The 12,984-nt window shown below is 46.2% G+C and overlaps 1 protein-coding gene across 1 annotated transcript in view; it reads right to left on the reverse strand.

Moving 5' to 3' along the window:
- Nucleotides 1-3,253: 3,253 nt before the first annotated feature.
- Nucleotides 3,254-12,984, reverse strand: part of DKK2 (dickkopf Wnt signaling pathway inhibitor 2) — a gene marked incomplete at its 5' end in the record, with an annotated part of 97,025 nt that continues 87,294 nt past the window's right edge. The window contains 3 exons of the mRNA XM_006151185.3: nucleotides 3,254-5,762; nucleotides 9,243-9,398; nucleotides 10,326-10,476. Coding sequence (XP_006151247.1) covers nucleotides 5,512-5,762; nucleotides 9,243-9,398; nucleotides 10,326-10,476 — 558 coding nt within the window. The remainder of the gene's footprint in view (nucleotides 5,763-9,242; nucleotides 9,399-10,325; nucleotides 10,477-12,984) is intronic.

Raw genomic sequence — 12,984 nt, forward strand, 5'->3', positions numbered from 1 at the left:
CAGAACTTACAATACTGAGTTGACATATGAGGCTACCGGAGTTGTCTGGAGGTTGGATGGGGACAACCGCCCGATTCGAATTGTGTTAAGATTTGCTCAGTTAAACCTCCACTCGATTAAACTGGTTGTTTTTTTCTCTTTTAACAAAGTCTAAACCTGGACAGTTTCACTTGAAGATGCCATGGAATGAAACAGCACTCGCTCCCTGAAAGGAGACAGAGCAATTCCCCCTCCCACCCACACAACCATCCAGAAGCTAGTGCCACACTAACTTCTCGAAGGGACATTCTCCCCAAGAGAGTTAAGTTTAAGGCATGGGTCCAAGACACCCTGTTTGGGTTGGCTGGTACTTCTAGCAAAGTGAAAACAAAGATTTTTTTCCATCTACCTTCTTTCTTTAATCAAATTCCATGCATTTCCGCCAGGGTTTTTGGCAGCACGAAGCCCTACATGTGTTAGCACTTCGCCTGAAATATCTGCTTATAAAATTAGACTTTGGCTTGTTATCTGTGTGTGGTGGCATCTTGCCCGTCCTAATACCTCATTGGATTTTATTTATAATGAGCTGTATCAGAGATTGTTGTCAAACTAATAAATCTTCAGAGGCCCTGCCATCCCAGCACTTGTTCCCGTGAGAGACTGTCCCATGAAGGACTCAGGTCACCCAGCATCAGGGAAGCCTTGCCTGGCCTAGAGCAGGATGTGGGTAAGGGAGGACAGCCGTAGCTATTAAAGTTAGGGTTTCCAGTTCGATTCCTTTGGACTCTTTATTCTCATGAGGAGGATACCGACTGCACACTTTAGCTCCTCTGGATTTGAGTTTATTTCGACTTTAACATGCAAAAAGATTTCAGTTCTGTATTTTAGTTTCTCCCCAGGGAATTTTTAATTGAGGATATGTATATTCAAATGTGAGGCTGTGTTGTTGGAACTATATGATCAAAATACATTTGTGCATTTGAATATCCAAATATTCCATGTGTCATAGGCTCAGTACAAAATTCTCTGATAGGCTGTACGAGGTGATGTGAGGGACATTAGTGGGGCGCTAACAAGAAAGGGGTGGTTTTTTCTGGTCCTGGGTAGAGAGTGGTCTCAAATAAAAGTTTCCCACTCCTGATCCTGAGAAGACCCATGAAAGACAACCTTGTCAGGACAGCCTCAGTAGAGAGGTGACCAGATGTTGGCCAGAAACCTCTGTCTTCACCATAGACAAACGACTGTTTACAATGGTTAAAAATATGAAGATCTGGGAATTAATGCGGGGAGGGGAATTTCTTTCCTACCCCAATACCAGTCTCATGGGGAGCAGAATAGCGGCCTCCCTCTTGCTCCGTCACTCATGGTCAGTCCTCCCGTGTGCTGTGACTTGTTCAGGTTTGGAGGGTTTTGAACGAGATTCTCGAATGGGAAATGCATAGCTCAGCCCCTGTTCGTCCCTTCTTTGGTACTAACAGCAGAAATGGTGCCACCCTGTCTGCTCGATGATGCTGTCAGTTCCCCGGGGCAGCTCCAGTCAGCAGCACTGATGTGGCCTGGAGTCGCCTGTGAATGGGCGCTCCCTGGTTTTCAGGGTGAGGATGCCCTCTTGAGCACAGGCATATACCACATTCTCTAGTTAACTTTACCAGCAACAGGGTACTCAGTAATCTGACTTTAAAAAAATAACCTTTTTTCCCCCCAGTGGATTTAAGTGGAAAAAGACATGCCATCCTGAGGCTACAATATAGTGTCTTGTTTCTTGGCTGAAAAGGGAAGGCAGGACAATTTTTCACTCTCAGAGCAGTTCATGGAAAGCAATGGAAAATTAAGTAACACCCATATGATTGTTATGGTATAAAAATATCCTTTAGAAAATAGAAATGTTCCCCATGTGAGGGAATGGATAACTGTTTCAGAATACCTTGGAGGCCCAGCGTGGGCAGCAGTGCCACAGTGCTCTGCAGTGCTGGAAGCCACGTGGGAACACAGGGCTCTTCCCCAGGGTGCCCTGCATGTGCCAGGTGTGTGTGCCTGGCTAGGAAGGGCCAGAGAGAGGATGGTGGCGTGAGACCTTGTTGGGGATGTTTGCCTTTTACTCTCTCTCAAAATAAGTAAATAAATAAACTTTAAAAATATTGCTTTTTTTAAACGATTGATTGGACCAGCAGATGGTGTGGTGGTTAAGGTGCTGGAAGCCACATGGCCAACTCCATGTGTTTGAGTCCCAGACCCAGTAACCTGAAAAACACGTTGTGTGCATGCACGTGCATGCTTAAAACCCTGAGGGGAGGATGGAGAAAGGGTTGTGGCCATCCCGCTAGGGGGTGATTTCTCACTTTCCCTCCCTATCTCATTCTCTGTCTCTCTCTGGTGAGCACATGTGTCCTGTGACAAAAAATATATGCAAAAAACACCCCAGTAATTGATTAAAATCTGATTGGGGCCATCAGATGGCTTAGTGGTTAAAGGGCTAGACTCCCATATGGCCAACTACAGTTCAAGTCCCAGACCTGGTGGCTTGAGACTCAGGCCAGGTGTGCATGCAAGCCCAAATCTCCCAGGAGGAGAATGGAGGAGACAGGATTGCAGTGTGGCTATCTCTCCTGAGGGTGATTTCTCATTTTCCCTCTCACTGTCTTTCTCTGTCTCTCTCCGGTGAACACACGTGCCCTATGGGAAAAAATAAATGGAAACTATTTGAGCAGTACTTGAGATAGCAGCACTGCTGGCCTCCAGCTACTGGTCTGTTAGCGTCATCCCGCTGCCATGGCTACACTTAATCCATCCCACCATGTCACAGAATGTTTGTTTTCCACATTCCCAGCCCATTAATACCTCTAATCCAACGGTTCCTGGTCGTATAACCGGTGAGTGCCATTTGTCAAATGTTCCTGACATTCTCTGCATTTAGGAAGCCAAGAAAAGACTCACTTCCCAAGAAGCAGATTTGAGCTCACTCAGATCCAGGCAACTGTCTCTCTCCACACCCAGATAAAGATGTCCCGTAGCTTCTTTGTGCCAGATAGAAATGAGCCGATACCCTAAGTGAATTGGTATCTCGTTTGGGAAGTGTCCACCTAGTGAGCAGATTATGGCACATATAATATCTGGTTTCAAACATTTTGAGACAATTGTGGAGAGCTCTTGTACCAGAGTGATACAGAATGATATGGAAGACAAAGGAAGAGTGAGGAGGTATAAATCATAAGCTGTAATACTTTGGTTTAATGAAAAATAAAAATAACATTCTAACAATTACAGCAGTCTTACCATAAATAAGTGGCCCTTGATACAAGCAAACTGCTTTGGAACATCTCCTGGCGATACTGTCCAAATGTTTTCCACTCAGGCTGTGAAATCGGACCAGGTCTTGCAGAACTCTCAGACCCTATGATTCTAGGAAGGTTATTTTATTCCCATAAGCAAAACACAAGTAACTTTGAGTTCAAGTTTTGGAAGAGAAAAATTTAATATATTTTATCTTATTATACATTTCCCCTAAATTACAAAGTTAATAGCTGCAAATATATTCTGCTACAAAGCTTTCTGTAAGAAATATCTCTATAAGAAAATACATCTCATTAACATTTCCTGTAAATAAATTACTTCAAATAATAATTTTCAAAAGGGTGAATATAAGGGAAATAATGCAGAGGCTAGAATGTAAATGTAATTGCTGTATAGGAAATGTGGAACTGAAATGTTTCATTTTTATGTCCGCTAGCTTATGGCGACCTGTTTGTACAAAATCGACTCTTGGATAAATTAGCATAGAATGTTTGTTTTTGTAGACATGCAGTAAATGTAAATCTTCAATCATTTTGGTTAACGTATGTGGGAAGCTGAAATTCTTAATAGGTACACAGGCTCAGATTCAATTTCTGCTGGAACTCGAATTTGAGACTGCAGGTGGGGTGTAAGTAAAAGAAAATTGAGGGTGACTTGTGGCCTATCAAAGTTTAACATAACAGTTATAAGATTGCCTTGTTTTCCTCTTATGCTCTAGACATATTATTTAAAACTGAGTTAAGTAAGAAAGTAGCCAATGGTTTCAAAGAATTTAGAGTCTGTGACTCTTACAGATTAACGCTTACAGATTTTACAAGTTATGAATTCATGGTTTTTAACCTCAGTGGCTAGATAGAATAGAAACTGTATCTTTGGTAAAAATACCAGCTGTCACAGAGAGAGGTTAGTGCAGAAAAGTCAGATGGTGCTTTCGACCAGCTAGAAGCTTATGGAAGGCAATGAACTTCACACACTGCCTTGGGAGTCTGTTTCATGAGCCCTCCTCATAGCAAGATTATTTTAGGACCTCAAAGATATAAAATAAATATTTTGAGGAGAGTAAGGGCGAGTGACCTTACACTGAACTCGTCTGTGCCGTCAATACTGCAATAGCAAATCCCCCGGAGAAATTCCACTTCAGTTGTGTAGCCTCTGGTATCAAAGATGAGAAGTCAGCTTGTGACTCAGACATGCGATCTATGTGTTGCCAAAACCGAGACAGCCTGCAAAGTTCCCCCTCTCTGTGGAGCTCTGAGCAGTACAAATGCAGCCCAGTCTCTATCCTTAGCTCTCCCCAGCTCTGCTGCAGAGGGCACGGGGTACATGTACGGACCAGTCTGATTCTAGCAAAGCACAGGGCGTGTCAAAACTTAGGCAGATAGGGATCTCGTCATTGGCTTGGTTTCCCATACATTTTTGACATTTCCAAAGTTTTTGCAGTCTGTGAAAATTATGTCCCATGCATGGATTATACTCATCACGATTAATGGGTGTGGTTTGGAGAATGAAATTATGCAGGGTTGTTACCCCAGTCAAGAGAGATGCAGTGTCATTCTTTCAGCATCAGAAGGGACTGCTTTAGTCTCTTGCCAGTTCTTATTCACTACAGGTGAAATTAAATTTTTGAAAATGTACATATGCAGTTTTTGTTCTTTTCCTAAAGGCTTTGCTAAAAGTCTTGCCGTTGTTTTGAAGCAACTCGGAAAAGACCGTTTCTCCCCCTTGTCTACCGAGGCCTTTAATCAGTGAAGTAGTGTCCACAGTTAAAGGGCAACTGTGTGCACAACGTAACTGACGTCCAGTTCTCCTTCTTGTCTAACAGCTCTGCTCATGTTTGCAGGCCGGGCTACCCGGGGAGCATTTTGTTACCGCTCCCCTTGACTGGAGTGTGGCTTTTATTTTCACAGGCAATCACCAATCTAAGAAAACCTCTCTTCCAGCACGACCTAAACTCTTGGAGAGTCACATGGTATTTGTCGGTAATTTCCACTGTGTGCTTTTTTTTTTTAATAATAGCATTTTCACAAGTGTGTACATTATTTACACAAAGTTGCATGATGGAAGCCTCTGGTTGCGTGGCCTTTGCCGCCCATCCTAACCCATTCGGCTCTCTCTCTCTGACCTACATTCTCAGCACGTTCCTCCTTTATCCTCTGTATCCCAGACTTATTGCCCATCACGCTATAATGCATTAAATACACAAATTCACAGTCTGCTAGCGGTGCTTCTCCTCAGTGACAGTCAGGCTTTCTGACACACGTGGAGCCTGGCTTTGGAGGAGTAGGTGGCATCTTTCCACACTTTGCAAGACAGCCCCTTTGCACAGTCACACCGCTGGAAGATCTCTAGCCCGCGAGCGCCCTTCTTGCGCTGCTTGGTACAGACTTCCCCCTGGTGCAGCACTGGCTTGCAGATTTTGGTCCAGAAGTGGCGAGCACAGCAGAACCCGTCCATGCAGTCTGATGAGCGCAGGCAGGGGTCACCTTCGTGCCCTGCAGAGAGGATGACCCAGAGGCATTACCATGACACTTGACGAAAAACACAGCTCTGCGATCAGAAACACATGAAATACTCCTTCTTATATCATCTCCCCTGATGGTACCATTGATGACGAAAGGTCACGGATTCATGCCAGCAATCACATAAATCGATTATTATTGGTTTCCCTTGTTCGCCATCTGAAAATCAAGTTTAATGAGCAGCCAAAATTGTGTTTTATCTTCTCTTTACTCTGTCATGGTCTGCTTTTAGATATTTCCATGACTTTTTTTTTTTTAAATAAAGAATTATTTTATTTGACTGATTTATTTATTTATTTATTTATTTATTTATTTATTTATTTATTTCATATTAATTTAACCAAAGTGAGAGCGAGAGAGAGAAAGTGAGAAAGCAAGCCACCAGGTCTAAGTCTCAAACCAAGGTAGGTCATGTGGGAGTCTAGCACCCTAACCACCACACCATCTTCCAGCTCCCAACCATTTTATTTTTCTTACTAGGTGATTAGAAAATAGCAAAAAAGATTGTTTCCAAATGAATTAATTTCATATCTTCTTCCAAGGTCTAAATAAAACTCTGATTCAAGGAGAAGGCTGAAATTCTCAGACTCTACCAAGCCTTGCAACCCAGCCAAAAACGGAAACTCTGACTAGTCAGAACAGAGGATACTTAATGCAGAGAAGGGGTCGTGCAGGCCGTGGCAGAGCTGGGGGACATTGTGGTCACATGGGAGTCAGCTACAACAGGAAGCCACTGCCATGTTTAGGCTAGAGAACTCCAAGGGGCAGGTGATGCCAGAATCAGGGGACTGGAATGTCCCACTCTGCTCAGAATCCCGACACAGGCCCTTCCAGCAGGAGCTGAAGCCACAAGGAGACACACGTACTGGAAGTGCAGCCCACAGGGTGGGAGTGAGAGAATGTGTTGGTATCCTCCCTCCCTCTGCCTCTCAGTCTCCCACCACAGCCAAACTCAGACACATCGACAAGGAGCCCAGGAAGTGCGGTCTGTAGAGAGCGGTGAGGCAGAGCAGAGCAGAGCAGAGCAGAGGAAGGGCCTCGAGCCATGCCAGGGCGAACAGGCTCGGGCAACCCGGAACCTGATGCAAAAATCACGCAGAGGCACAAACTGGGTACTTTATTCAGAAAAGAAGGTGAAGTCAGCAAATAACCCCCACACAGAGACTGGCAAACTTCACTGTGAAGTACCAGACTATAAATAGAGGAGGGCGGCCAGGCTGCCCAAACTGTGTCAGATCTGCCTTTGTCCTGCAAAAGCTGGCACGGGCAGTGCCTGAATGGAAGGACGGTGAGCCAATAAAACAGGGGAGGACAGAGTGGGCTCACAGGCCACTCCAGATGGAGCTAATCCTGCTGTGTGATGTGAACAGAACTCCCTTAAGGTCACATAAGATGTCTTCCTATTTGTCATGGAAAATTGGATACGTGACTAAGAAGAATAATTAGCACATTTGGAAGTGTACTGTGACATAGTCATAGCACGTAGACAGTCATAGTCCTCCTGAGTCCTTGGGAAGTCGTGATGCATCTTTGCACAGAAACATGCTTCCTGACTTTCCCCACGACCTAATCCTATTGGCTAGAGAAGGACGCACATGTAACAGCAAATGCATGAGTTTTGTGGGATGGAAGTAGAAGATGCAGGAAATGAACGTAGGACCTTAGAGTGAAGAGAAAAGGTACCTGGAAACTGATCATTGGCCAGTCTCTTCAGCACTGCCCATATGACCGTTAGTATTTCAGGCCAGACTAACAGGTCCAATATCTCCTAAGATGCTAGCTCTGCAGAATGTGAAAATATGGGGAAGTGGTCTCTGGTCAAAGACAGGGGAATGAGGTGTTTGAAAACATTAGCCAGGTGGTTACAGAACCAGATCCCACATGGCCAACTGCACGGCTTGAATCCTGGCCCCAGTAGCATGAAAACCATGGTGGGGCATGCGTCTGTGTGTGTGCCCCAAATCCTGGCAGGATGGAGAAGGGAGGAGAAGGGGTTGCAGTGTGATCCCACCCCATTGGGGGGTGCTTTCTCCCTCTCCCTCTTCGTCTCTCTGGCAAGTGCATGCATTCTGCCAATCAGTCAATAAACCAATGAAATATTAACCAGTTTTCCTCACTGCTGGACTTCTCAGAGCCTTCAGTACGGCGGTGTCTATTGTAAACTCCCCAAACTGCACAGGTCTATTACAGCGCAGCTCTTGTGAATATAGGGCACTTGTATTCACACAGCAGCTCAGCAGAGAAGAACCCCAGCAAATACCCTAGGCAAAAGCCTCCTTTAAAAATGAAGGCGTTTCTGCTTTCTAAATTGTTCTACTAGTGATTAGGTTTCAATACTTTCATACTTTCAAATTTTACTACTAGTGATTAAATTTCTTAAATATTTTTGTATAAGGAAGGAGATTATATGGACATACATCATTCCATAATAAACCAATTATTTTTGGTAATTTCCTTATGAGTAGCATCTTTTTTGTATTGTATGTATGTGTTCAATTTACTATACAGTGAGTGTCTCACCAGACAGAGAGAGAGAGAGAGAGAGAGGAAAAGCATCCCCCAGTAGGGATAACACTGCAATCCCTTCTCCTCCATTCTGCTCTCTGGATTGTAGGCATGGCACATGCACACGCACCCAGAGTGTCCTCCAAGCCTCCAGTCCGGTACTACACAAGGCAGACAGCCATGTGGGATCCAGCACCTTAACCACTTTGCCACTGACTGACCCTCATCTAGCTTTTAGTGAATTAAAATATCCGAATCTGCAAAGGTGAGAAAGCAACGCCAAGACTTAGTGATTTAATCATGTAGTAGCGAGTATTTTGCCATTTGTTTTTCAGGGTACTTTCTCCTTTGTTCTGTGTGTGACATAAACATTTGTGGCGATTCCTTCTAAATGTCGTATACGAAATAAGGCCTACTTACAAAGCAGCGTAACTGATCTTAGCAGTAATATTCTTTTACTATTATTTTTCTCTTCTATGACAGAGTGTGAGTGCAGTACCTGAGGGAGGGGGAGAAGCACGCTTCCCGGGCCTGGTCACCCCACCACCCCTCCTCAGCCCTCCACCCTCTGGACCTCGGGCACTCGGCATGTGCCCAGTGTGTTTCAGGCCGGTTCAGACTTCAGTTGCCCTGTAGAGCCTGACTTCCCTTGGGCAGCCAGACTGGTGTCGACACCACACCCTGACCAGTCTACGGTTCTCATATTGCCTATTTCTAACTGCTCGAGATCTCTAAGGAATCTCGGATGTCCTCAAAATGAAGAATTAATAAATTCAGTTTTTGCCATGAACATATCTTTCCTATGAACATATCTTTCCTATAATTGTTTTTCTAAAACCAAATAGAAGTATCTTATTTTTCTTTTTGTGATTTTAAATTTATTTATCTTACATTCATTCGCTGGATATCAAGGAAAGATAAGCACAGCACCACAGACGGCTGTCGTACCTTTCATGTGTGACATCTTGGTGTGTGGTCTTCCCAGATTCTGCCAGCCCAGGTCATGGTGTGGGTAGTGCCCGTGGTTTCGCTCTCTGTGCCGGGCGCCTTCCAGAGCTGGGATGTGAGGGGTTAAGATGCTCTCGGTGACCGGGATACAGATGCCTGAAGAGGGTCAAGCAGGCAGTTAGAACGACTCAGTCTAGCACGTGGTCCTTCTGCAAGCACCCTAGCTGCTCATCCCCTCACTCTTTCTGGTTGCTGAGATTAAGTGTAGTGTGAAGCTTCTATGATTCGCATCTCATCGTTCTCCAGACCCCAGTGACCATGGGCAAAAACAGGAATAAAAACAATTCATTTCACTGAGTTATTAGAATATGTGGGAAGTAGTTAAAAAAGAAATAGAGTAGAGAATTAAACTAACTATGAGTATTTTTACATCTATTGACAAGACATCCATCCTCGGGACCCGGGTTTCTCTGTTAGTTCACAATCCACTCCTGGTCTACACTGTGAACTTCTCTAATGGACCTCCTGTCCAAGGTGCTCACTGTAGCCCAGAGGTTAGGAACAGGTATAGGAACAGGAGCCGGACCATGCCGCTTCGTCCGACTAAGCATGTGTTCCTGGTTACGCTCTGTGATGCCGTGGGCACCCCTGTTGTCAGGGTGACTTCACTTCATCATGGATGCTGTCTGGCCTGCCTGTCAGTTCCCTGAGCTTGGTGAAGCTGGGCTCGGGGATAGAAATGCTAAGTTGCGGCAGGTTCCTTTCTGTGGTCCCCCTGCCTGTGGTCACCCATGTGTTCAGAACGTCACCTGACTCTATCTGCAGCACTCCACCTGGGCAGGGGCTGAGTTAGCAGGGAGGGTCGCAGTGTGCAGAAGACGGCCAGAGCCGGGAGACCAAGACCTGAGAGGTTTCCCGACAAGCTTACACTTCCTCAACCAAAATCCAGTCTTTTCCAACCTGGAAATGTCTTTATTTTTAGGAGTTTGAGTGAGAAGCTAGCCTGACTTGGGAGAGAGGCTTCCCACAGCGAGGAGGGCCCACGGCCGGCGAGGAGGGCCCACGGGCGGCCACACCACGCACCGTTGCTGCAGCGGGTGCCCGGGCAGCACATGCCGTCCCGGAGCCAGCGCCTCTTTTTCCGCCGACACGCCATGCAGGCCGACGGTCCTTGGTGGGGACTGTGGCAGTACCTCCCGACTTCGCATTCCTTGTCGCTGCTGCAAGGGTAGGCCTGTTGTCAAGCAGAGCACACAAAAGCGAAACGTTAGAGCCTGTTCCACTCAGGAAGCTCCACTGCAACCCATCAGATGGCAAACCGGCTGTGTGTTCCCTCCGGCAGGAAACACCCAGTGAAGTCACGTTCTGAACACAGGTCCTCCATGGGACACGTATCAAGAGCCCTGATACAGTGGCTGCTGATGGTGACGAGGATAAAGTTGTACTATTCAGGTACGTCATCCACAGTTTGGAGTGAGGTTTAGACCTCGTGTTGACTTGCAGAACCGCCAGCACACAGCTGGGACTGCTGCATCGCGGCTGGTGGAAATGGCCATCCCAGCCACGCCAGTGCTCACCCGCTGGAGGAGGAGGGGGAAGACGGGTTAAAGCACCTGGCGCGGTGTGAGAAGCTAAGGGCAGGACGCAGCGTGCAGAGAAAAACAGAAAGACGCATCCTGACTCTTGACGACCTGACCACCCCCTGCCCGATCATGGGGAGGACGTTCCGGAGCGTTTGCTTACGGCTCCTGCCGGCATGAAGCCAGGAGGAGGATCGCTTCCCTAGAACTCAGGCCAAGGCGGTGTTGGCACAGAGACTCCGAGGCTGGACGTCCTCCTTCGGAACGTGCTGGGGAGCTTCAGAGAGCGGAGGGGAGCGGCTGGGGATGCCGGCCAGAGCTCTGGTCACCTGTGCGGGCAGCACCTGCTCCTGGCATCCTGATGGCCCAGGTGCGCCTTCCGTTTCTGCACAAGGGCCTTCTGTTTGGACCTTTCTCTACCAGGGCTACTTAAGCAGTGCCATATGACATCTCAAAACCAAAAGTTACACGTGTATCACAGCGTCTGTAACACATAGTGTATGATGTTATAATGTGCTACATACGATTATTGTATGTGTGCTATCTTTAACCTGTATGATGTGTTATAACGTGTTATTGTTACACACGACTACTATGTATATGTATGCACGCTCCAGTTACGTATTCCTTGCCTCTTGGAAGCTTTTGGAGCATTGAAACTGCCCCTATTTGCAGAGACTGAGAACTGAGAAACTGCCTACCACACTTATTCATATTTTGAGGCAGAGAGATTAATTAGTAAGCTTTTATTTTCTCATGGCTTTTGGAGGAATCGTGATTTTTTTTTAAGTTGAAAAGTATGAGCTAACAATCTCTGTGCTTGTGCCGAGGCAGGCCGAAGTGCTATGAATTGAAAGCTCCGGGGTAAAACGTGTGTGACTCCGGTGCGTAGAGCGACCTGAGGGTGTTGCTTTCCAGAGGGTTCCACAGCTAAGGCCACATGCGTGGCCAGTTTCGTCCCTCCTCTCCCCCTGCGCCCTCCTTTCCACTGCCTGCTTCCTGACGAGTGCACGTTCAGGTCCACTCAGATCTGCTCAGACTCCTTTTAGAGCTGATCACCATCAGCTAGAAGGGGGAAATGTACATGCAGTTTATGTGTGGGTCTGAGAGAAAATCTGTATTTTAGCATCATTACGATCTTGTATTTACTCTTAGAGAATGACACAGAAACCCACTAACTTCGAATTGCAAGCAGTCATGAAGGATGGCACAGTGGTCACATTCGACACAGCCACTGCGACTGATGTCAGGTAAAGCTATAAAATCAATGGAAGCATTATTGTCCCTTCCTGTAACTCTACCATTAGGGGGAGTGGAGTTGTAATGAGCTTCAATGCAGGGGGCTAGGCCATTTCTCAAGCACCCCCAACTGATGAAGACAAAACAAATGTCACTCCCCTCCGTACCATACTTTCCCCCAAGTATTTTACCCCCTTCATTTTAAAACCATTAATTTTCATTGAAATTCAGTTCACATGTTTCTAATTCATTTACATTTATTTCATCAAATTGTTTTGCAAGAAGCATTTGATGTCTTACAAGTATTTTTCCTTCCTCAAAAATAGGACATGTTCTTTCAACAGAAACAAACACGTGCCACCTAAAACGTCATGTGCTATTTACGACTCGCCCAGCGGGTCCTCGGGGGGTTCCGAATATAGACCAGGGTTTGCCTCCCTCCCTGCACAGATAGCCAGAACTGCAGGAAGCAAGTTGCTTGCTGAAAATAGCAGTTTCTTTCTTTCTGTAGAAAGCGCAAAGTCATCTTCCCATTCCCAGCTAAAGAGAAATAGACAAGACTGACATGCCAGGGCTGGCCGGTGGGGTGGGGTTAAGACGCTGGCTATCACGTGGCTGGAAGCACAGCTAAGTCCAGACCTAGCAGCCTGAAGATCATGACAGACTGACAGATGCCGGGTGCACCTGCAAGTGTGCCCCAAATCCCGAGAGGAGACCAGAGAAGGGGTCGTGGTGTGGCCATTTCCTGGGGGTCATTTCTCTCTCTCCCTCTGTCTCTGGTAAGCGCATGTGCTCTATAGGGCAAAAAAGAGCGAGCGAGCGAGCGAGCGAGCGAACACTGGACGGTGAATGTCTGACACAGACAATATTGGGATAAGTGCGTGCATAGCAGTCCTTTCTTTGAGGTCATCAGATTCTCCAAA

The sequence above is a fragment of the Tupaia chinensis genome, unplaced genomic scaffold (assembly GCF_000334495.1).
Source record: "Tupaia chinensis unplaced genomic scaffold, TupChi_1.0 Scaffold000315_1, whole genome shotgun sequence".
Lineage (NCBI taxonomy): Eukaryota > Metazoa > Chordata > Mammalia > Scandentia > Tupaiidae > Tupaia > Tupaia belangeri.